Here is a 26,386-nt window from a genome sequence, read left to right as displayed (position 1 = left end):
TTGAATTGAAAAGTTGATTCTTCTTCTCAAGTTAAGACATCAATTATTTATGGTGTTATCAAAAGGACTTAGCATTACATTGACTTATAATTCATTCCTAATAATGAAGAATAAAACAAAGACAGCAGGTGGAAACTCTTGGAGGTAATAAATATGTTTAGGACATCCATTGTGAGAATGGATTCACAGATAGATGTACGAAGTATACACATTAAATATGTACAACTTTTTGCATGTCAGTTATACCTCAAGACATTTAAAAAATAAAATCCAAAAAAACCTCATTTTATTTCATATCTTAATAAAATTGGAGAGGAAGTGAGATTCATGTAATTGGTTAAAGAAAATATAGGCCTTGATCTTTCATGTGCCAAGGACTTCAAACGTGTCATTTGCTGTGGGCCACAATACAACCCTAGAAGAGCCTTGGATTAAAACATAAACTCAGTAGAAATAATTTCCCAGATGCAGATGATTCATTTGTAGAAGACATATGAAAAGATATGTTCCCCACCTCCATGCCACCCAGAAAATTAAGGAATTGAATTTGGGATTCTAAAAGAAAAATAATATTGAGAACAATTTTTTTTGTCAACTCAGTTGTAAGGTATTTTAAATAGAAGTGCAGAAAACATATGAAAAGCCCAGTAGATACTGATCAGCCCAAACATACACAAACTAAAACCAAAACACTAGAACATTTTATGCACACTAGATGCCCTCCCATTTTGTATCTCTCCAAAATACCAACACCTTCCATCTCCCAAAGTTAAGAATTGCTCAAACCTAGGGCCGTATGCATGTTGTTTGAATGGAACTTGTTTAAATGGAATCATAAATATTCTTTTGGGTTAGACTTCTTTGGAGCAGTGTTGTGTTTGTGAAATTCATCTGTGTTGTTCATGTAGTTTAATTGCTTTCAACGTTGTGTGTTCTGCTACCTCATTTTCCTTCTCCTGTTGGTGAGCATGTCAGTTATTTCCAGCCTGAGCTATTAGGAATCGTTTGTAGGAACACCCTTGAATACCACTCTTGGTGCATATGTGTACACATCTGGCCAGTCAACAGGGTGTGCATCTTATGAAACTGCTATGAACTTTTTTCTAAAATAGGTTTTTCCAATAAAAATATTCATACCTGCAGCAGTACGTGCGTATTCCTGTTGCTCCATGGAGCCTTTTCCAATTGTTGGCCTCTTGGATATTCTCTTTTGTAAGATGAATTTTCAATTCAGGTCTCCTGTCCATTTCCCTAATTGAACTTTCTGTGTCTTTCTTAAGGAGCTTTAAGAGGTACATTTGATGGCACCGTTTACTCAAATTTTAGCCTATACCATAATCACCCTCTGGGCTTGTTAAAACAGATTACTGGTCCCTACCACCTGGGTTTCCAATTGAGCAGATCTGGGGAAGGTGCCAGAATCTGCATTTTTAACAAATTTCCAGGCGATGCTGCTAGCCCAGGGACCACTCTTGATAACTAATATTCCATCACGTTCTAAGATACAACAAACACCTTGACTATTTAATATTTGCTCAAGGCTGGGCATAAGCTAATATTCTCGTGCCAGAAGGGGAGCAACTGGACCCCCACAGCCACTGTTTCTGTCTATCCACAGCCCACGTATCTTCTTAGAAGACTTGGTTCACCTAAGCAGTCAACAGAACCCACTGATGAAGGAAGACATTCTTTTGATCTCAAGAAAACTCTGGCTTTCTTCAGCAAAGACATGAGTCAGCAATCCCTCTAAGAACAAAAATACAGACCTCTGAATGAAGAGGAAAACTGTCATTTATTTCAGTTGAGTTTTGTTTCATTAAAAATCCTATGACATCAAAACAGAAATGAAATAGAAACATGTTTATATAGCCGTGTAACCTCTAAAGGCCAAATGAACACATATATATTTAAAACGTTTCTCATATTTAAACAGACATCATTGTCATTTCAGTTTCCTGAAATACTAAACATGACTCTCGAAAAACAACTTTGTGCGTGATTGTTGTACTAAACATTAGTCGTAGACTTAATACAAAGTCAGACGGCCTCTGTGGCTCCATGTATTTTGGTGGTTTGCTGTGTGTGCTTTTTTTAATGCTTCATTCTAAAAAACATTCGTTTCTCTCTGTTAATGAATCGAAAAGCCTACTATATATGGGCATTTATGTGTGTGTATAGAAACATACACATACACACACAAACTGATGTATGCAACCTGAGGGTGATGATATCCTATTAACCTGAACTCAATGTACATAGCTACCACATCAAGAAGAACTGGACTCATAGTTCAAATGAAGTACAACAGGTCCTAGAAGTGTTGTGGTTTGTTGACTGCCTATTCAGAAAGACCCAAAGAAACTGCTGTTAGTGGTCAGAAGGAAACTAATCTGAACAGGCTCATGAAAGCTTCTGGAACCATCCTGAGAACATAGTACATAATTACAGCCAATGTTTGCAACAATTTTCAGTTTTAATCACCAAGTTGGAGAGCCTATGTATGCAGTTCTGAAAGGATCTTAGGAAAGGCTAAACCAAAAGATTTCTAGTCAACAAGAGGATTAACCTCCTGTAAACCAGAAATCCAAATAAGAATAATATTCCATATGTTAGGAATTATCCTTGGGGGTTTGGCCTCTTTGGAAAGTTATCACCATGCTGAGTCAGAAACTGCAAGGAAGTTCCATGTCTGAGCCAGGCAAATCTATAGATGAGGGACGTTCACATGTGTGTCCTTCATTATGGAAGCACGTATAAAGGCTCTCATCTTAAGAAAGCATATTCTTTTTTAGAACCTATAATAAAATATTGTCCTTCTATACTTTAGTCACATATCTTTTTGGAGCCAGGTCAGGGTAGATTCTCCCTCCTACGATGTTACTTGAAGTACATTTTTGTTGTTGTTTTGTTTTTTCCTGTTAGTTTTACCTGTACTATTCTAACCAGAGGCCTTTGGGGGAAAGTAAGGAGTCCTAGTTGAGAGTGGTGAGACAAAATGGCAACTTCACACAGTCTTCAAGTAAGTAGAGTCCCTGATATCACTGGAGGTTAGTGTCTTATTTTGGGGAACAGGGGAGGAAAAAACAAACAACAACAACAACAACAAAATCAAAACAAAACAAAAATATCCCAAAACTGATAACAAAAAAACCCTGTCATAACTGTATTCTATTCCTTACAAAATGGGCTTTGGCTCTGGGGTCTGTTAAGGCACAAAACCTGGTAGACACCTTTTATTGGTGGTCTGCACCTCTGATTATTTAGATTTTAAAAGAACAGCTATAACATTTGAATTTGAAAAGGGAGAAAATCCAAGAAAACTAACATCTTGTATGTGTAAATATCTGTTGCTAGAGTTAAGGAAAAAAACAAACTATAATGTAGTTTACACAGTGCAAAAACTATAGAAAAATGCCTTTGGAATTGATTGACATCCTGGTAGAATCATAATGCTGTCTCAAAAATGGTTAAGGCTGAAGGCTGTCCATTGGAAGTGTTCATAACCACAGGACCAGTGTGAGCAATATCTGGATAATTCCTTTTGAAGTACACCTATAAAAAAAAATAACAAGCATAAAAAAAAAACATCTTTAGAAGTTTCAAAGTCCTCCTCTCTAAGGCATTGCATCTCTGTGTCCACTTCTTCGTGTGAAGCAAATCATGTCATTTACTGAGGCACAATTACAAACCAGGGTTGTACATATGCTGCAGAGGAATTAGCCCCCTAAAACCCCCCGCTGGGCTGGGCTGAATGCCAAACCACCTGTAGATCCACTTTAGTTCAGATCATTCTGATTCCCAGATATATTTTATCACTCCATTAAATTGATAAGCAAAATCATTTTACTGACTCAAAACCTGGAGATAAATTAAAAACAGGGTGACAAAGAGGCTGGGAAATCTAGCGTCTGCACGAGGGTTTCTCATTTTCGCACATAAAATGAGCACAAATAGATTTGGATGTTAATATCAGGTTGTAATCCCTATATTTTATAAACTCTGACTGACAAGCATTCAAACTCTGGCTTCTGTGTATGAAATATCCCAGCGTTTAATTTGTGCGGCAAAGCAGTCACAGGGCCCATAGAAATGTGATCTGTGGATAGTGGGTCACAATAATGAAAAGCAGGGAAAAAGCTTGAACAATGACCCAACCAAGCAACTTCTCTAAAATGTAAGATGATACCAAATAATAGGACAGTCCTTTGCCAAGCCTTTGAGTTCCTGAATTCTACCAATTTCTAGCTGAACTAGAAGAGATACAGGTTTCCTGATAATGTATAATCAGAACATAAAGGAAATGAAATGCTGTCAAGTTTCTCTGTTCCACAATCATCCGTTTTTAGTAGCTGTATCGTATCTTGGTTCCTTGACAGATGCGTGTAACAAAATGAAATAATGTCAAGACTTGTGAGCTCTTATCTCCAAATGTGTTTGGGTGAAAAAGGACTTCGAATGTAACTTTTTTTTTTTTTTTATCCCCAAAGAAGAATGTGAAAAGTTTTGTTCGAGTCTTTAAAACAGAAAATGTACCATCTATCTGAGGCTGACGTGTGTCATAAGCTGGGTCTCTTAGTCATTCGATTCTGGATCTATTTTATGAACCCTGGCTCCAAATATATTTGTGGGTGCTGTCAACAAAGTTATCATTGGACATAATGGACTTCAAATACAAAATGAGGAGTGCTGAGACACCCACCTATGTGTTAAGCCCACTTTCTTTCTTTCATTGCTTGCATACTTGTTACTCAAAAAAAAAATCACTTAAACATAAAATTCAATATATTAAAATGTCACATAAGAAGAAAAGTAAATTCTCTACTAATTCCCACTGGGTGAAATTTGGGACAAGTTTTCAAAAATATGATACTTGTGTGTGGAGGTTCTGCTCTTTGAGGTAGCTATATTTTCAGTGGTTATAGATTTACATGTTTCAAAAGGGATATTTCTTGTTGAAACTAAAAACAAACAACAATGGAACAAATGGAAATACAACTGAAGTTCTGCTCCACAGTCCTCCTCAGATATGTTGGTTTTGTCCCCATGACCCTTCTCAATGTCATTTTTTATAAAGAAAATGATGCTATTTGCAATTCTTCACTAAATGGTCTTAGTTCCTGGTCTGAAAGGCTTGGTTGAGAACAACTTCCTTTTGTATAAAATCCTTCATCTGGTCTATCTTTCTCGAATCTGATGCCACGTGTTATAAAACATTCTGGACAAAGGCCTAGATGGATAGAGCATCTCTTATGCAGTGAGGGGAGTGGATGACTGCCCCTCTCCCGCAGGGTCCTCAGGTTGCAGACTCATCCTGGGGTGTAGAGGCACAGTCTCCATGCTCCCTCCTGGGACTTACTGCTGATCCTGGAAAAACTATTCTACCCTCCCTGGATACTGTCTGTAAAATGAGATAACAATGACTTACCTCATAGGAACTAATTAATGGCTGCACGCTGCAGGTGGAAAACACACCGAGTTAAGTGCTGGGTGTGTTTGGGAATGCTGCTCTGAGAAATGGCCCCTTAGTACACGGAAAGTAGCAGCATTACACCAGGAGTCCCATTTGTGGATCTTGATTTTATCATTACAGAACCCAGAGTCATGGTTGAGACTGTTCACTGAGTGAACGTGGCAAGCCGGGAGGAGAAAGTACAACGGAGAGGGTGCTAAAGCTGGAGGACCAGCACCTGCCAGTTGGGAACTCTGGGACATTATTAGCCTCCTCTGTCTCAACTTCTTCATGTGTCAAAAAGGGATAACCTTGTCACATAAGAATGTCTGTGAAGAGTGTATTGGAGACAGTGCTATACAATCTCAAGTCTGGGGCCAGCAGACTTTATGTCCAGTGGATGCTGGGCATCTTGCTCCTCTTCTTCTGGTTCTCTGGGGTCTGGTTCAAAGAGTCCCTTTGATGTAGTCTGAAACTTCATATTTAAACTCAGGCTCATCATAAAGCCACCATAACGGAATTAGATCTTACTAAAAGCAAGAAAGCAATACCAGCTCCCCTTCATGGACATTAACTGGGGCTTTTATTTTACATCAGCCCAACGTATTGAATTCTGGCTCAAGACCATCAGTTGCTTCTCCCTGATGTGTGAAACTCACGGTACCTCAAGGCCTCAGGTTCCTTCCTCATTAAAGCAGGTCTGATTTTGGTGTGCATCACTGGTGTGTATGTACTACTGTCAGAGAAATGGAGGGTTAGAGCTTCTGCTCTTAAGAAAATGTAATAATGAATTTTTCTCTCTCCAGTCCTTTTAGAAATCACCTTAAACATCAAAGAAAAAAAAGAATCAGCTCAGCCTTTGATGGAATCAGTTGTCATTGGAAACCCTGACTGGGAAAATATGCGGAAGGGTTGCCATGTGCCACTGGATTCAATGAGGTTGTGGAAAGAGAGACAGTGGACACCAGTGGGAGCAGATCTCAGCCATCAGGGAGAGTGCAGTCCTCCAACCAGCTGGCACCAACAGGAATCATACAGAAACAGCTTTGTTGAAGAATATACATTGGTGAGGCCCAGGGGGAGAGAGGTTCTGAGATGTGAGTTGCATTATAAATACCCATTTCTCTCTCTCTCTCTCTCTCTCTCTCTCTCTCTCTCTCTCTCTCTCTCAGTCATAAGGAGATTCTATGATAAACAGGGCGAATTTGCTTTGAAACCATGCCCTAGCCACAACTATCCCACAGCTCTATGGTCTAGGCAAAACTCATTTTATTCAAAAGTGAGAAGTAGGAAAAATAATAATAATAATAAAAAGAAGTATAAGATCTGTCAAATATACAAATAAAAAGTGAGAAAAGGAAAATGATGGACACATGATGAATGAATACTACTGATCAGGTGAAAATGGCAAAACAAAACAAACAAACAAAAAAACCCAACCCACCATAATGCAATACATGCAAAGGCAAAAGTTGCAGAACAACCAACCAATGCTCAACAGTGGTACAAGTGACTAGGGTGAAAATGCAAAGCAAAAAAGATGATGAGACCTGAATTGACAGAGGTCAACGGAGGAGTGAAGAGAAAAATGAAAATATCAATGAAATGAATGAAGAACTGAAGGGAGCGTGGAGATGGTTAGCCACGGATGGAAAAAAACTGCATGAGACATGGGAACAGGATTGAGTACTCAGTAAAACAACTGGAAATTAATAATTACAAAGGACTGGGAGAAACAGTTTATAAAACAGACAAAGGACACATAGCATAAACAGGACTGAGACTTGTAAAGAGGACAATATAATCAAATTTTTAAAATGGGGTAAATTTCCAGAAACAAAAGCCCAAGGGAAACACAGTGATATCCCAGGAAAAACAAATGACCTCCAAAATAAAGAAAGAATCCTTTGAGCACCAAGGGGAAAGACCAAATTATGTCTGTGTGGCTTCAGACTCCTTCACACGAATAAACAATTTTAGAAGACCTCAGACCAGAGATTATAACATATTAAGTCAAACAAAGTGTTCAAATTTTATAACTAGCAAGTTTAAATTAGACAGCAGCCAAACATTTCAGACATGTGATAAGTCACATATTCTAGCTCCAATGAACCCTCCTATAGAACACTGTTTTATAGCTTATTACTTATTTTTACTGCTACCCGTAATAATAAATATGTCTCACTTTACATGGAGTTCAGTACACATTCCTGATCTATAAGTACATCCCTATAGATTTCAAGGAGATCCATGAAATATCTAATATAGTTATTTTCCTTCCATTTCATTATTCTCTAATTCATTCCTTAAAAGCCACTGATTGTGATGGACTAAGCAAGTGCCAAACCCACTAGTGGATTACTAGAATCTAAAAAGGGCTACACTAGGGCTGGGGGTGCAACTCAGTGGTATAGCACAGCCTTGCCCAGTATGTGCAAGGGCCTGGGTTCAATCCCAGCACTGGGTAAAAAGTAAAAAAAAAAAAAAAAAAAAAAAAAAAAAAGACTATACAAGAGCACAAACCCTAGCCAGCTAAGAGTTGGGGAAAGTATCATCAATTAAAACAGAGAAGTGAAATACACAGGTCTAAATATATTTTAAAACTATTTAAACAACTAAAGTTTTGTAGTTAAAAAAAACCCTAAAATTTTACAGCATTAGCATTTATTATTAAGCTGATAATTAAAATAATTTCTAAATATTCAGAATTTCTAAAGCTATTCAGAATGCTTTGGACATTTCTTTTGTTATAACCAGCATTTCTTTTGTTATAACCAGGAGGTAAGGGTTTGGCCTCTAGCCTTCTGAAAAGCGAACAAATTTTTGTTATTAATAGATGACATTTCTTTATATCTGTAAAATGCTTATGTTCTTGGAAGCATGTAAATACATACCATCTCATCTGATCCCAGCAGGGTGAAGGGGCCTGGACAGTACTGTAATCCCTACACTACAGACTTGTATCCAAGGCCACTGCCTGCTAAGGGCCTCTTTATCTAGTTAATCTATTTAATCAGGTCCAGGCTCCTAGGATCCAGGATGCTAGGATGTTCTATCTGGTGATTTCACGAATAGATAAAATGGCACATCCATCCCACAGGGAGAACAAAGGAACTCTGAAAGCTTCAACTGGGTTTGCTGCACCCAAGAAGAGGATGATGGGCACTCAGCCCCTGTTACATGGTGAATGGTGTGGTGACCCCCTCCTCCCAGTGCTGAAGCACTAACCCCACTACCTCAGAATGTGACTGCATTTGGAGACAGGGTCCTTGAAGAGGCGAGTTCATTGAGGTACTCAGGGTAATCCAAGAGATTACAGGCAGAGGAAAGACCATGAGAAGACAGCCATCGACAAGCCAAGGAGAGAGGCCTCAGAAGAAAGTCATCCTGCTGATGATGGCTTTGACTCTGGATTTCCAGCCTCCAGAACTTGGAGAAAAATAAGTCCCCATGCTTAAAGCCAGCTAGCCCACAGGACTTTGTTAGGGTAGCCCAGCAGACTAACACACCCTCCAGCTTTATATGTCTACAAAGTACTTTTCTCTAGTTTTTCATGGATCATGTCTCTAAAGGCCAATCAAAGAGTGATTCAGCTGGCCTGCACCAACGTTTTCAGAAAAGCAACTATGTGGTCAAGGATACGTGACTTGGAAGTACCTTTACCCAGATGCTGAATTTTCTTTTCAAACCAACGAATTCTAATCTGTGAGATGAAAAGCTTGTTGATTTAGACTAATCCCCACGGTGTTAAGAGTTCTGAAGGAAGTGTTGATATTTGATCTTGTACATTTAAAAAGCTGACACTCTGACAGCTTGTTCTCCTAAGAGGACCAAGTGTGTGCAGAAATAACGTCAAGAAGATATTCAATGGGGCTAGCTATCTGTATTTCCTTTATCTTTCTGTAGAAGTGACCTGTGCTAGTGACGGGCAGGCCTGAGATCCAAGAGGGATGTTCTGCCTCTGGGGTAGCCTGGGTGACTGGGCCCACCTTGCACACCCAGTGAAATAAGAAGGAGTGTTTTAGACTCGATGCAGAATATAGCGGCTAGAACAGGCCGTTGGCCTTACCCAGCGACGTGCCTTCTGCTGACCAACCCATCAGTGCCCTCACAAGGGCCCTTGATCCCACATCCTTGCCAACCAAGTACCATAGGAAAGAACTGCTGTGAAGAGCCAGGGAAATCATTTACAAGGGAACTCTCAAAACTATGTAAGATAAATTATATGAACTACATGAACGTAACTGACCATTAGTATTGTTGAAGAAGATGAAAGCGAATCAAGAGTTCTAATTTTGTGACCTCTGTATACATGTTACACTTGAATTAAATGGAGGGTTGAAGGAAAACATTTCTCATTTGGTGTCTACTACAAACGAGGGTAACACTGGTCACTCTATTATCTTGGGGCCTTATTTCCTCATCTTTAAAATAAGGATGATAAACTGTGTTATCTCATGATCTAGATTTACTCCCCAAATTTCATGATCCATCTCTCATTACTCAATGCCTTCGTAATAATACATTTTTAAAAACAGGATTTTGACGTGTACATGGGGGAGGGGTGGTTCATCTCTATGATATGAAATGCTTGAGGTGTCAAAAGACAAGAGGTTTGAGTTTCCTGGCTGTTTTGTGACTAGATTACACAGGGAATCCCAAAGGATTGGTTGGGTCTTATGAGGGAAACTTGGACCAGCAGACACTCTAAAAGATGAAAGTCCCCTGGATGATTTGGGACTTTAGAAAAGTCTAGTGCTTCAAGTGCAGCTTCTCACCTTGGGTGCTAGCAGTGTAAGTCTTTATGAAAAGCTCAGTACACAGACAACACCATCTTCCCTGAGCCTATGCCTTGAACCCCAACCTTGCCAACTATTCAGCTAGCTATGTGATCCTGGTGAGTTCCATTCCCTCACTGAGCCCTGTCCTCTTAAACAGTCGTAATGATAGAAGGGAGTCTATCCTAGCACAGTGTGTCCCTCTCAATGAGTGCCAAAATATCACCCTCATCATCAACGGTTCAACACATGCACCAAACACCTCTGTTCTTCTCTATTCTTTGATTTATATGGCCCATGACTAGGGGCATGCCTAACATGTTGTTAGTACCAAGCATAATATTTTGAATATGTAGGCATATACATCACAACTTTAAACACAGATGCAAGATTCAAAGAAATATTGGAAGGCATAGATCCTCATTCTTAAACAAGAAAAAGAAACAGTGACAGAAGGAAACCTTTGCTACATTTTAGACAAATCACTCATACAAAAGGACTGTTAGATACTGGAACAGTATTATTCTGTTGTGTTTAAAAGATATTTAACATGATATATAAAACCAAGCAATGTTATTCTACCTATGGTGTTGAAAGCTTAGGAGATACAGAAAAGAATAAAGATGGAAAAGCTTATCCATGTTCTATGATGCTAAGAGGTGAACAGTTACGACAGGGAGCCTCATCGGGTACCACTGGAAGCCCTTGACCAACAAGTGGCAAGGAAAGTGGACATTCCCCCCACCTTCCTCCTTCCACCAACACAAAACCACCTTACAGAATTATTCAAAGAATTATGAGCCACCGTGTGACATTGGCTAAGTTCTTAAACCAAAGTGCAATATCCCATCTGTAGAAGGAGCTAGGACTGCATGGCTGTTGTTTTCAGACACCATGTAACCCAAATGTCTTTAGTACTCTGTAAACCTTCAAGCACTATTCAGACTGTAGCTTTGATGGATTTTTGATTTGTCCTGACAACAACGTTATCTTCTAGAAGGTAGAAGTACAAAGTGGTCTTTGGACCCAATCTTGACAAAGAATTAGGAGAAACCCGGGGAGAAAAGTGACAGTAGGAGTTTTCTTGACAAATTATAAAACAAAGAATCTTGTTTTATATCTACTTGTTTCCCTGTCTAGAACAAATGAACGATATTCCACATTTCCCTTCACACTCCCAAATCTCCTGGATGTACCTTGACAGTATTTGCATGTACCTCCAATGTCCTCAGCACACACATGAATGAAATTCAATGAGTCTGCAAAATGAGTATTCTGTTCTGTGAGATTCAGAACCTTCAGTCTACATGGGAAAAAAGTCCAGTCTAAAACTGTCCCCATCAGGCACACCTGCTTGCACGTGTATGTACATCCCACGGCCCCCAATGCTTCTGTCAAGTCTCCCAGGCCTGACTTCAACCTGGGACATGTTGAAGCTTTGTCTCTGGAGGTTTGTAATTGAAAGGGGGCACACAGTACTTGTTACCAGACCCATGGTGCCAAATTGTGAGGAACGAAGTAGTGAGACAAACTTTAATTACAGCTCCTTGGCACACACTCACCTGTTTTGCTGTTTCAGTGAGGGCAGCGGCTTCTGCCTTGCCCAGCTGCTGCACCATCTTGTAAAATAGGCTCTCTTTATTTTGCAGCAAAACGTACGGCTCATCATATTCTTTCAGTCTTCCTGAATCCAAAACCTGGTAATCAGCAGAAAGAAGTCCATTGAAACACAATGTTTTGCAGCAACATATTATAACTCAGACAATATTTCGGAAAGGGGCAGGAGGAGAATATAGAGAATCTATTTGGGTGGTAGGCCCGGAGGGTGTTTAAACGGTTTGATTACCCTGTTTTACGAAGCAAACAAAGGCCTAACCTGACCTTTTATTATTATAATGTTATAGGAAAGGAAGAAAATGAAAGTTCTAGACTATGATTATAGGCAATCAGCAGTCCTGTGCATTTTATATTCTGCCAAGGGCATCTGGGGTTGTTATTATTAGTTAGTGCTTTTAAAACTGGGTAACTTCTTGATTGAAGAAAATCAAACTCAATTTATCTAAAACACAAAGTAATGTCAGAAAACCGGACGGCAGTGACCTGACAGCAAATAAGCTGCTGAGCTGGTGTGATATAATCTGAGCAACAGCTGGAAGAGAAGTAAACGCTTGTGGAATTTCTTTAGGGGCCAACACTGTTGTCTGCTGGGAAGGGGGGCTACACCCCTGTTGGTGAGGTTAAGGTGCATTCTGAAGTCACCTCTGGGTGTAGTTTATTATTCTGAGAGCAAAAGACTGGCTAAAAGAGCTGCTACCTAAGCAGCTTTAGCATAATTGCTCTGCACTGAAGAAATCTCTAGAAATCCAATTTTCTCTTTGGATAAGACTAAAGAAGCAATTAAGAAATTGAGCTCGAAATTCCAGTGATCACGGCCACGCAGCACACGGGGGCAGCCCAATCTGAATTGCTGAGGGCCTGGAGATCTGTTTTCACAATTATCTTTCCTTGCTTCTGTCTCTCTCTTTCTTCAGCTGCCTGCCTTTTAGCCATCTTATTGCTCATTAATATGTCCACTGGAAATTGAAAGGGAGAGGAGGGGGCGCTTAGCTGTGCATTTCTTCTTATTAGTGGCTTTGGTTAATGGCTTCAGAGAGAAGAGAGAGTCTGAGACAATTGGCCCAAATGACGCACCTAGCAAAACCATTCTGATGTTAAGTGGTACTTAGTTCTTCAGTTAGGCCATGTTTAGAGTAAATTCATCTAAAGAGAATAGGCAGAAATTCTATGCAGGCACAGGTTGTTTTTCCACATCTAGATATTGCAGTTAATTCTGGCATTTAATCGGAAACATTTATTAAGTCTCACAAAAGGCATTTTCCCGTTAATCTTTTGTTTACTACCGTGAATCACTGCTAAGGGCAGCTTTCTCAAAAGAGTTCAAAAATAATTGAATCTGTCACATCCACATAATAATTAAAATGTCCTATAATTTGGCATGCCAATTTAGATGCCCCAAATGTGTAATTTTACTTAAGCATAGCATTACAGGGCATATTCACTCTTCCTGACATGGAAGAAAAGAAAAAAAAATGCAATTTTAAATACAGATCTCTCCCATGCCAAAGACTAAGTAAACGAGTGAATCTAGTTACTTTATAAAATAGTCAACTTTTCAATTCTGCAAAAGCAATAAGCAAACTTTTATAAAGTACTAATTCAGAAGTGGGGAGAGTGAGCTCTTCACAATGAAGACAGCACATATTTTTTAATGGAAAGAAGTCTATACTTCTTGTTCCTAATCATCTTCCTACAAAATTCATTCAGGTTTGAGATAATAGTATCCTTTCCATCTTCTCTCAGATGCTGAAAACATATGAATGCTTCTTACAGAACAATTGTCAGAATTGACCATAATCTAAAATGAGATATCCCCAGCCAAAAAACAAAAAACCAAGCTCTCAAACAAAACAAACAAAAAACCAAGAGGATTAATGTCAGGAAGACTATTTTGGTCAAAATATTTGATGCCTTGTGAGCATTAACAGTTTAATGACCATATTTGTTGGGACGATTTTAAATTGGGGGTATAACAAAAACTGTAATGATTTGTTATAATGCTTGACAATTTACTAAGAGAGAGAGAGAGAGAGAGAGAGAGAGAGAGAGAGAGAGAGAGAGAGAGAGAATATGCATACATGCACGAGAGCACACATATGCCAGGGACTAAACCCAGGGCCACATACATGCTAAGCACACTCTTGCACCACACCCAAGTCCCAGAAGTTGAATTTTAACTTTAGTAAGATAACAGTTTGAGAATGTAAAATACTCTTTAATATGCACTAAAATAAAATACAAGGCTGGGGTGTAGCTTAGTTCTGGGTTTAATCCCAAACACAAAACAGAAAGCACAGTATCCTCACACGACTGAATTATTATAGCCCCAAACAGATGAATAAACTAGTTTTTGAGGGATGGCATGTTGACATGCCCTGATACATAAATACAATCTGGCAAAGAATATGGTCATCATAAGATCAATGAAATCGCCTAATAAAAAGAGCACTTTTTGAACTTGAAAAGGAAAATAAAAATGGCTATGGGGGTGTACATTCACTGAATTTAAAGCCAACACTGTTAACTCTCAAAATAGATTAGATAAATAAGTTAGGTAATTAATTTCCTCCCTCCCTTCCTTCCTTCCATCCATCCATCCAAAATCAAGTAAGTACCTATTACCAAAGTGCTGTTTTAGAAATGGATTCACAAGCAAGCAAGGCCTAGTCTGTAACCTCCTTGCAGCTGCAGCTGAAGACTGAGCTGCAGAGAAGCTAAATAGCTTGGCCCAGGCATAGCTAAATAGCTTGGCCCAGGTGGCATAGCTGGGGCCCAAGGCCAGGTGTCAGCCTGCTTTCCCCTCCATGTGAGTTCCCAGAGAAAGACACCACTAGTCTACTTACTGTCAAGTAAAATAATCTTAAACATTTAATTTTGGAAGATACTCTTCCAGGGGCTGGGGATGTGGCTCAAGCGGTAGCGCGCTCGCCTGGCATGCATGCGGCCAGGATTCGATCCTCAGCACCACATACCAACAAAGATGTTGTGTCCGCCGAGAACTAAAAAATAAATATTAAAAAATTCTCTCTCTCTCCTCTCTCACTCTCTCTTTAAAAAAAAAAAGAAAAAAAAAAGAAGATACTCTTCCATTTGAACAATATATCACATAATTTAAGAAAATACGTCTGTAAACACAAATGTGTCCTCTGTCCACTTTCTACCACAATTTTATTAGATTTATCAAATCCCTTACTGTGTGCTTTATACACACTCACAGAAGAATAAAACCAATTTTATTTAACTTTCAGGATAAATAAATAAAGAAGTCACTCATAGCCAAAACACTTTGGAAGAAAATGTAAGTGACCTTTCATTAATTCCTGAATTTATTTGGTTCACATCTATAGCACACTTACTGCACTTGTGTCATTATACTGGATGGTATGGAAAGACAGGAAAGTCCCAGCCCTGCCTTTAGGGAGCCTATGCTGATAAGCAGCAAAAAAATACTCAAGAGACTCTACAGCGAGGAGACAAGCAGGAGATGAAGAAGCAGAAAAGGTCCCTAGGGCCAGAGGCTCTACAGAAAAGCCACAGGGAAGAGAAGGCAGCACACGGGGCTAGATAATAAACACGTGGACACACAGACACTGGGTGGAAGGACAGTGATCATTGCCAGATATTAAAAACATCATGGCGCCGGAAGTCTGCAGGTGGGAAAGTCACCTCCTACAAGGCAAGGAGCTGACAGACATGGCTCCCCTTGGTCACAACTGCATCCCCAGGATCTGGCATTGCCCTTGACAAGCACCGGGCACCCACTGCACATGAGCTGAAGGATAAATACAAAGGAAGCAAAACACACCGTCCATGGTACCTGACCATCCATGATATGGAGTTGGGGAGGCTGCAGGGGGAGAACAAGGAGGGGAGGAGTCTAGCTGGCACTGGCAGCAGGATAGGCAGGGGGCATGGGGATTATAGGGTTAGAGACAAGGACGCGGAGAACCACACACTTCAAATTGATGGCCCTGGGCAAGAGAGAAGAGAAGTAGGGATGAGACAGAACAGGGATGAGGGCAGAGGGTTGAGACTCAATTTATGTTAAATATTAGAAGACAGAAAAGAAGGGATAGTCAATCGCTGAAAGAGTCAACTTGGGATGCACATGGAAAAAAAAAAATACCAGGGCTAAAAATTTAGCCTCTTAGCCTTTATATTTACTGATTTGATCAAAGATTCTAGATCTTTCAGAACAAGTAAGCATAAAGCAACTCTGAATTTTCTTTCTGCATAGAAACAGCAGAGTTCTCAGTTTTTACCTTAACATTTTTTATATATATATATAAGAAAAGACTCCTGAAATCTCATGCTGGGTCCCCATCCTTCCTGTTCTCAAGTAAACTAAATAAAACTATGCATTAACATTGATGTGGCAGCTACCCTCAGCTCCAGGATGTCTCCAGGAATGCCAACCTCAAATTGCTTGCTGCTCTCTAGTAGGTAAAAGAAAAAAACATTCAATCAGATGCGTCAGTCAGTTACATAAGCTCAATGAAAATATGGTTATCAGGCCTACAGATCTGCAGATAGTCCAGGTAGCTGTCCTAGATACAAAAACTAGATGGACTCATTGCAAAATAATTTAATCCACTTTAATGGGCAGGATGCCGTCACAACAGTGGGGTGTGCTCAGGGAGTGGTGAGGGGCAGGACAGGGTCCAGGTAAAGGCTGACCAAGGAAAAGAAAAGCCCAGAGAAGCTTTAAATATGGCAAGAGAAAATAAAAGGGACCCCACTTGGGGACCAACAGAGAGAAGGGAGGTTCAGCCCTGTAGAGCTCAGCTTTGGGATTCCAGGGGATAAAGGGGCATCTGGGCAGTCATTGACTTAGAAATTAGCTTCACTGGCAAAAAGGTACCTGTGATTTCTTTTTTACGTGGCACTCGCCTCACTTAAAGAAGGTGGAGGCTAAACCGTGATGACCTACCTGCCACTCCCCAAAGCTCCTACTGTCCCCTGAACCCCCTCTCTCCTATTTCTTCTCCCAGAGTTTTTGCTTCTACCTTTGAGGTAATTTCTCCCCCCTGGAAACCTGAATCAAATCGTTCAGCACATGTTTGAAGGAACACGTTTAAAAAAATTCTGAAATGTTCTAACCGTGGTCACGTAAGCTTATCAAACAAAGTTCTGTGAAGGTGAAAAACAGAATTTAAATAACATTCAAGTGAGCGGCAACTTGTGCTTTTCCAGGTGGATCCATTACTGAAGTTACTGGTTTTGTTTTCTCCAAGAAAAGAAATGAAGAAAGATTTAAGTTTGGAAAGATGGCCAAGCCCTGAGAGGGCCCTGTAAGCAGAAAAGCTGCAATCCAAGTTTGTGAGCCATGGTTTGGGTTCTCCATAATCCATTCCCCAAGAATTCCCTCACTGCTGACAGTGACAACGTTGAACAGAGGCAACAGCAGTAGGTGCAAATCCTCTTCACCTTTGCTCATCTACCAGGAGAATCCAGAGGGGTAAGGACTGGGATGCGCAGGGCCTGGAGGGCCTGGAGGAAAAGCCTTGCTATTGGCTGGAAAGAAAACAGATTACCAGTAACCAGCGAATCCTGAACACTCCAGGGAGGACGCCGTCTTTGGCGAAGAGACAGTGTGGAGTATTTAGGAGAAAGAAGCTTGCTAATTTGCCTGTCTTGCTCCACTGTTTTGTGGCAACTGAGCGAACGAGGAAGATTAAATTAGCTGCCATAACGACTAAGCCATGTTTAATAAAGTTAAAATTGAGAGAACATCTTTATAAAAGAGAATTCTAAGCCTAACCCATTAATGGCGCTTAATGAACCAAAACTGGGTAAATCCCTTTGGAGAGCCAACACATAAACAAAGCTATTAATTAGGTCACAGTTGTTTCCCAACCAGCCTTTTGTTTGATTTACTTATAGTAAACAAAACCATATCCATCCGTCTTTGTGGAGAAGTATTCACCAGTGCAACAAAATGTAATTATTACAACTTAAGCACTTGCAATTACACGACTTTCCGATGACAATGCTGTTGGTTGTGCCCTTCATTAGCATCCATCACTTCCTTAGCTGCTCCCCAAGTCTGGCCGCTGGCCTCTGGAGCATTAGGTTTTGTGGCTAATTGACTTGTCTTTATGTCCTTGATGCATTCAGAATAACAGAACAGAGGTTGCTTGTTTTCTAGAGAGGGAATAGGTATTTCTAAAGCAAGCAAGAAAAATTTCTTTGAAAATCAAAGGTTTAAAATTATTAGCTGCCATAGTTTCAATCTTGAATGTCCTCCCAAAGTATAGGTGTTGAAGGTTTGGTACCCAGGGTGGGTGTTATTGGGAGGTGGTGGAACCTTTAACAGGTGGGGCCTAATGGGAGGCCTTTAGATCATTGGGGGTGTGCCTTTAAAAGGTCTGTGAGACTCCAGCCACTGCCTTGCTTTTTTGCTGGTCATGTGGTGAGCAGTCCTGTTCCATCACACATTCCTACCATGGCATGCTGCCTTACCACAGGCCCAAATGATCATAGACTGAAACCTCCAAAACTATAAGCCAAAATAAACCTTTTCTCTTTATAAGCTGAGTATCTCAGATGTCTTGTCACGGTGATAGAAAGCTGACTGGCATACTGGTGTTCTGTTCAACTGATAAACAAGCACTGAAATATAACAGAAAGTTTCACTCTGAGGTGGATGGAGCACAAAGGCCAACTCTCCATCTGTAAAAGTACGGAATGCATGTCTGTTAGGTTCCCTTAGGTCAAATCCTTCCATTCCCTGTAAAAAAAAAAAGCCAGCAATAGCAACCAGTTTAACTGACCACATTGACATTTCCTGGTAGGACCTCATGTGACACTGCTGATGATCTGGTGGCAAGGGAACCCTAAATTGTGATCTTCTCAACACTGGCGCTAGAAGAGGGAGGCCTACACATAAACAAAGCTATCTTGGGTCACAAAAAAAAAGCTGTTAATCAGCTCATGGTGAAAAATGTAGGGTCATCTCAGTGGGTTGCACATGACCTGTCCCAGGGTCTTCCCCATTCACGAAAGTGCTCAGGCCCCATCACAGAAACCAGCACTGACTCCTCTCTCTGCCACATTCAATCCATCACAGCCCTATTTTGCTATTTACCCCATATCCATTCATTTCACCATCTCCACTGCTAGTACCTTAGTCAAAATCACCCACATCCAGAGGGGAAGAGAGGGCACAACTGTCAGATGAGGGAGAACACTCATCTGAGAAACTGACACACAAGCAGTGTGGCTACACCTATTATGGAAAGAAGGTGGGCAGAGTGGGAGGGCGCTGGAAAGGGAGGGAGGGGCCAGACCACACATTGCTTCATAATCACGTTAAGGATTTAGAGAGACATTCTCTCTAAAAAAATGAGGTTCTTACCAGGAGACAATAGCAAGTAAAGTGTTCAACACATGGATACCTTTTGATACTGTCAATAAAGCTACTAGTTAAAGGAAATGCATCAACCAGACCTTCAACCCTGTGGTCACATGCCTTGACAAGATTTAGGAAGATCAGCTGACAATTCTGTCAGATTCTGTCCTTCCTTGCTATATCCCTAACCAGTCAGGATGCCATCTGCCTCAGGCAGCTTTCTTGAGCCTGTAGAAACCAGGTTAAAGTGGATTCTAGGTTTCTTTTGTCCCTTGAGGCCAATCTCTGAGTAGCAAACTCATTTCACTTAACTTGTTGCCCCTGAGTGTGTTCTGTCTCCCTGGATGTTAGAACAGGTAATACTGCAGCCCAGGATGTACCTGGAAGTGTTTGGATTCCTGTGCCTGGTGGTTGGCATGGTGATGATCTCTGCTCTCCTCTGTGCAGTGGGAGTCCTTCCCTGGGATTAGTGGACATGCTTCATTTTCCTATTTACCTTTTTAGACCACAATTCCAGGAAGGCAAAAAGAATGCCAAACAGTGTTTCTGGAATCAATGAGCATCTTAGAATGGCACACAATCACACACAGAAGTCTGCTGGAGCAGCCTAAGTCCTATTGCCATGCTGCAGTCAAGAAAAGGAGCCCCACTGCTTAAGTCTAAAACATCCTCTAGTTTGGGGCTGCCCCACTCTTGTTGGACAGCTCAGCAGAGCTCACTTCTGAACATGTCCTGCTCTGGGGAGTAGCCTGTTTCAATGCTGACAACTGGGTATTTTATTAATTGTCCCCACTAGTGATCCCCTCTGACAATTCGTGTGAGGTAGGGTGTGGGGGGGATATCCCCAAACTTCCCAAGACATCTAAAGAGCCAGCTCCATTATTATTGGAATAGAGGAGCTTGAATATCACCAATGGTTAACAAATTTTAGTCTGGACCACCCAATCACAGTGTAAACTCAATCTGGGACTTCGCATATACCCCATGGGGGCTTCTTGAATCCATCAAAGCATCACTGGATTCTAGATGGAGGTGATGGGGAGGGTCCACAGATAACGAAAATCATGGGCTGGGAGCTGGCCTGGAAAATAGAACCAAAACTTGTTTTCCTGGCCAGGTATGTTGGTACATGCCTGTAATCGCCTGTAATCCCAGCAGCTCAGGAGGCAGAGACAGGAGGATCATAAGTTCAAAACTAGCCTCAGCAAAAGAGAGATGCTAAGCAACTCAGTCTCTAAACTAAATACAGAATAGGGACGGAGATGTGTCCCTGGTACCCTAAACAGACAGACACACACCTTGCTTTCCTTTGGGCTTCCTGGAAGCCACAGGCACTTCCTTTGAGGGCTGCTGTCCTCCTCACTTTACGAGTCACGTCATAAGACTTACTGACAAGGAATAGGCAGCAACAGGAAAGGACAAAGAGAGACAGGAGAGAGAGAGAAGGAAAAGAGAGGGAATATGGAAGGAGAGACTGAATCAGGAAGAGCTAATCAAACCTGAGAGAAGATGCTAGAGACACAGCTGGGAGACTGCCATGTGTGCAGCCCCCGGGGCCGCCATGGGGAGACTCGCTGGCTACCCCCTACAATCCCTGAGCCCCAGATCTGCCTTTCTTCACCCTGACCTGTGATGCTGGGGCACACCCCATTCATAGGCTCTTTGGCCCAACGCCTCTGCTAGGTCCTGCCAGTAGGAGCACTACAGGGAGACCAAGGTGGGACACAGGTATTAACCTCCGGCTGCTCCAGCTCCTGCTAGCACCACCCTGGCCTCCAGCCTCCAGCCTCCAGAACCATTAGCACATCTGGAATCAGCCTCATGGTGCTTCCTCACAAACAGCGCCCCCAGCTGGACAGTGGGCCCTCCTCAGAGAACTGAGCACCAACAGTTGAGCAGCCCTCTTCTGATCTCCTGGGACTGAGATCTGTCCAAGCTACCTCCTAAGTATACCTCCCCAGTGTTTCTCTTCATGCTCCCAGTCCTCTGATTCCTATGTAACAAGTTTCCTATATTAAATCCTCTGTGGAAACTGCTTTTCTGATTAGGCTGTTTTAAAATATTATTTTTAATTGGCAAATCATATTTGTTTTACTTGTACGTAATACACACAGTGATCACATACACACGTGATGTGGAACGACTGAATCAAACTAGTTAACACAACCATCACCTCAGTGGCGAGATACTTGAAATTTACTCTTAGTTATTTTGAAGTATACAACACGTTAGGATTGATTATAGTTATCCTGCTCAAAATTTTGTACTTTGTGGGAAACTTTGTACTCCCCACTCCCAGTCTCTGGTAAAGTCCAACCTTCTAAGATTCTACAGATGAGGGAGATCATGGCAGTATTTGTCTTTCTGTGCCTGGCTTCTTTCACTCAGCATAATGTCATCTAGGAATATTGGCTTTTCTCCAAAGACATAATCTTCCATTTTAAGGCTGAATAGTATTTCACTGAGTATAAATATCAGTTTCCTTACTTATCCACTGATGGAGACTTAGGGTGGTTCTATACCTTGGCTACTGTGAATCAGGCTGCACTGAACCTGGGTAGGTAAATACACCTTAGAAATACTGATTTTATTTCTTTTGGACATACACCCAGAAGTGAAATTGTTCGATCCTATGAAGGAACCAACTTACTGTTTTCCATGATGGCTGTGCTAATTTACATTCCCACCAACAGTGTACAAAATGTTTTGCTGCAAATGTTCTTCTCTGGATCGTCTCACACACCCATTTCTGACAGAACACCTTATGAATGTCCAAACAGTTGAGAAACTGGAACCTTAGCCAACAACTTCCAAGCATTATAAATGAAAGGTTGAATTTTTTTTTTCTGAAAAGCTAAACAACCGTGACACAGAGAAAAATGATACTATCCCATCCCATTCTAGTATGAACTTTGGCTTCATCAGCCATCTCTTAACATTTGGGATATTTTCATTAGTTGGCCATCTAAAAGAAAAATGGCAACTCAAATAAATTTTTAATACAAAAATAGGCAAAGAGATGTACTGGCAATATTCCTTAATAGCAATGAATGTGTAATTAGATACTTGAACTATTGTCAAGAGTGAGAGGAAAGAGTATCAGAGTAACTTATTGGGGGATTTCTGTCAACTTTTCACATAAGGGATAAATTGAAAAAAATTAACGTACATAAAAGCTTCTGGAATTCCACAGGGGAAGGACTCACCATTATCCTGTCACTGTCAATAATAGTGTTCAGCCTGTGTGCAATGGTGAGCACTGTACACTGCGCAAACTTCTCCCGGATTTTTTTCTGTATCAACTCATCAGTTCTGGAATGAAAGGAGGTAAATTTGATTCAGTCCAGATGGGAAAAGTAGACTCATGACTTAAAAAAGAACAATCAACATTGTAAGACATTCATAAAACAATGGAAAACACGTTCCCTTCTAAACTGTTTGAAACTATCAAAAGTGAAATTCAGGAATGAGTTTGCACAAGGTGCCTGATCCATGTTGAGGACCCCTTACCTGAAATGCTTAGAACCTAAAGCATCAGGGATTCTGAATTTTTGGAACATGTGCATATATAAAATGAGATACATAGCCTAAAAGGTAACTTTGTATAATATTTTTAATAACTCTGGCATGAAATAAAGTTTATGTATTGCAGTGAAAGGGGAAAGGGTCTACCCTGCCCCCCACCCAGGGACAATGAATAAACCATGTGTTGTGTGCCTGTTTTGAGTACGACCTGTCACATGAGCTCAGGTGTGAAATTTTTCACTTGTGTTTGTCACATCAGCACTCAGAAAGTTTTGGATGTTGAAGCATTTCAGATTTTTTTTTAATTAGAATGCTCCACCTATAACATCACCTGCACTGTAAAACACATCCTTTCTTCCTCTGTTTTCCAGAATAAACATTATCAAGATTTATTTTGGGAGGTACACAGAGAACTTAGAAACATTTCTCAGCATCATCGCATGCTTCTCATTTACTACATTTAAAATCCATATTCACTGTTCACATCCTTCACCCATCAGTTGAAAGAAAGAAATTCATATTTGCTATTACGTCGACTTCAGCTCCATACCGTGGGTCCACATTTGCGGTGGCTTCATCAATAATCAATATCCGATTTTTCTTCAGAATTGCCCTGGCAAGGCACACCAACTGTCTCTGTCCAACACTAAAATTGGATCCTGATTCCGCCAATTCAGTATCCATTTTACCAGGAAGATCTTCAATGGTTTCTTTAAGCTGTACCTGCAGATACAGACAGAAGAATGACATTTTCCTAAACAAATTACCACTGAAGCAGGTGAGCCTCTTGGACATTAGAGCTTTGAAGCTCCTTTTCTCAGAAGGCATGTCTTAAGTGTATAGCCTTGGGATGGTGAGAGGTGTATCCAGTCGGCATTCATTAGAAAGATGGCTGAGTCAACTCAGAACAGAACCTGTCTGACTTACAGTGAACAAACCTAAAGGGACCCACTTGCTTCTCGGTCACCATGGATAAGCACTATTTGCGCTGGGTCACCTGCTGGTGCAAACTTCACTTTAAAAATGTACTATGTGCTAAATAAAATTATTCTCCAGGTAAAATGTAGCACAATGAAAATGTCCCTCCTTAGATTTTATTTTAAAGGTAAGTGCTCCTTATCTTTTATGGACAAAAACAGAATAACGGTTGGCTAAGGGCTGGAGGGCTGACTATAAACGAACACACAAGGGAACTTTTGGGGTGACAGAAACATTCCAAAACTGAAATTCTGTGATGGTTGCAGAGCTCTAAAAATTTACCAAAACCACTGAATCATGCTAATAAAGGGAGCATGTTCTGGTATGTAAATTACACCTCAATGAAACTGGTGCAAAGAAATGATCTCTGTGCCCCCATCACCTGAATCTCCTCCTGCCATGTGACATTTACGGAGACCTCCCAGGAAGTTTAGGGAGTCTCTCATAAACCAAGTTCTTTCTCCCAACATACAGAATGTCTCTCTCGAATATGTAAAACAGATCTTACAGTGGAGTCTAGGCATAGGACTCAGTACACAAAAAGGAAACTAGAAATACAAAGTCACTACAGGAACTATGGTTCTGTGAAGAATACTCCTTAGGTACTTCACTATTGAGGAATATTTTAATCACCTGGAAAATTTTTGAAAAAAAAATCAAAGAATGGGACACTGCAGGTCAGAGTCAGGAGAGCCTATTCTGGAGATGGTTCATTAATAAGTTTAAATCCTGAATTGCTAAACCTGTTTCATGCATCGGCTTTGGTCTTACAAAGGCACTGCAGAGAATGCAAACCCACAAACGACAGAACACAACACCTTCTTACCCCCAGACTATGGAATGTTCGTACTAATCATCTTGGCAAAACTGTAATTGTAAGGTGATGTGAGACTATGATGGGTGGGAGTTGTGTTCACTGAATATTTTTTAATGAAACTTTATAGAAGAAGAGCCAAACTCAAGGCTATACTTAAGAGATACTGAAAGACAAAGGGTCAATACACTTCACTTGAAGAAATCAGCAGGTTGGTGAGTGATGGCCATGGAGCAGGTACGATGATATTGTAAAAGACGAAAACACCAAAGGCAACACTTCTCAAAATGCTGAAGCACTTTTATGAATGTGCTCGAGTTGTGTTCATGATGGACAGCTAGCTGCAAAAAGTGGGAATTCTGAGTTAAGATTAAATATAGTACTGGTTCTTGTTACTAGCGTGAGAGACGGGGAAACACAGAAAATCTCAAGTGTAAGATTTGGACTGTGGTGCAAGGCCCTATACTGAAAATGATAGAGCAGAAGGTGCCAGCTAGGATAAGTCCCCTCCATTACAAGGAAGAGAAGCTACGAGACGTTGTTCTCATGGGAGATTCCTAGATCTGCACTCCATACTGCCACTTATCAAAGGTTACTGGTGGCAGCTGTCCCTTTTAAGTGGCCTTTAGGAACCCTGGTACGTGCATTCTTCTCAAGACCAACAGCAAGACTTGGGAGAAATAATCTCTTCCCATTCCCTGACTAAGGTGACATCTGGTCACTTACTGAGTTTTTACTTTCCTTCACGTTTCAATGTCAACCTGAAGAGGAATAAGGGTTTTGAGGTGAAGGACAATGAATGTGTCTTCCAGAAAATAATGTCTTCTGGCATGGTTGTCATCAATGGATCAGGGACAGTGGGAAAAAAAATGATGTGAATATGAAGGTGCTCTGCAGTGCTACTATATGTTCAAGTTATGATGAGGTATTAGAAGAGAGGGAAGAACCACGGAGGCAGAAAATGTATCTGATAATGGCATGACATCAGTAATGACTTTCTTGAGTGAGATGAGTGTCAAGTTACGTAGGAGAATAGAGTTACAAATTCAAGGGGGAAATCGCAACTTAACGAATATATCTGCAATTTATCTTTGAATGGTTCTGCCAGATAAAGACAGACAGTACCAGATAGGAAGCAGATGGAGTAAAATACTGACATCTGCGGAATCTGTGCAAAAGGTATGTGTGCTCCTCATACTCTTCCACCAACCTTTCTGTGAGTGAAAATTCTAAATAAAAAAAGGAGCCTTTGAAGCCAGACAGCCTGGGCTTGAGTCCTGCCTGGCTCTTATCTTCATAACCTGCAAATGAGACATGACATTACTAGAATCAACATGTCGGTCTCCAAACACTGTGAAGTATAACATGACTTAGTATGTGTAAGCGCCTTGTGCCTGACATGAGGTGAAAAGTCAATAGGCATCGTACTAGCCATCTCTCCTGATATTCTGTTTTATTTTGCTTCACTGCATCTATAAGTAGCTAAGTTTGTATCATATATGCACTGGCTTGTTTTCTATATTCACAAGAATTTAAGCTCCAGGGGTAGTTGGGAGGGGGGGAGGTTCTTTGCCTTCATGACTAGTACAGAAGCTTCAAGATCCACAAGGAACGTGCTCTCAACCAATATCTGTTGAATGTATGAATGAAGCCACAAACACATCTCAAGACATGTCCATTCCTATTAATTAGAAAATAAATCCACATGGACATGTACTTTATTATATGAAATGTCATGTTCTTATTAGATATTGTTGTAAAGGAAATTTATTTCTTATAAAAATTAGCTGGCCCCAGGATATCATAGTAGTATATAAAATGTGCAAAACATTTTTACAAAACTATTTATTTCTGGAAAACTGATTAAATAACAT

At 40.6% G+C, this 26,386-nt stretch overlaps 1 protein-coding gene across 3 annotated transcripts in view; it reads right to left on the bottom strand.

Moving 5' to 3' along the window:
• Positions 1-1,293: 1,293 nt before the first annotated feature.
• ABCC4 (ATP binding cassette subfamily C member 4 (PEL blood group)) overlaps positions 1,294-26,386 on the bottom strand; it is a 226,338-nt gene continuing 201,245 nt past the window's right edge. For all 3 annotated transcript variants that reach the window (XM_081281510.1, XM_081281509.1, XM_081281511.1), the window contains 4 exons: positions 23,271-23,443; positions 22,402-22,507; positions 11,790-11,924; positions 1,294-3,552 (listed from right to left, as the gene is read on the bottom strand). In XM_081281510.1, the coding sequence (XP_081137636.1) occupies positions 3,445-3,552; positions 11,790-11,924; positions 22,402-22,507; positions 23,271-23,443 (522 nt within the window). In that variant the 3' untranslated portion in view covers positions 1,294-3,444. The remainder of the gene's footprint in view (positions 3,553-11,789; positions 11,925-22,401; positions 22,508-23,270; positions 23,444-26,386) is intronic.

This window comes from Spermophilus citellus (assembly GCF_964194105.1).
Source record: "Spermophilus citellus genome assembly, chromosome: 1".
NCBI lineage: Eukaryota > Metazoa > Chordata > Mammalia > Rodentia > Sciuridae > Spermophilus > Spermophilus citellus.
This window is presented reverse-complemented; position numbering and strand designations above follow the sequence as displayed.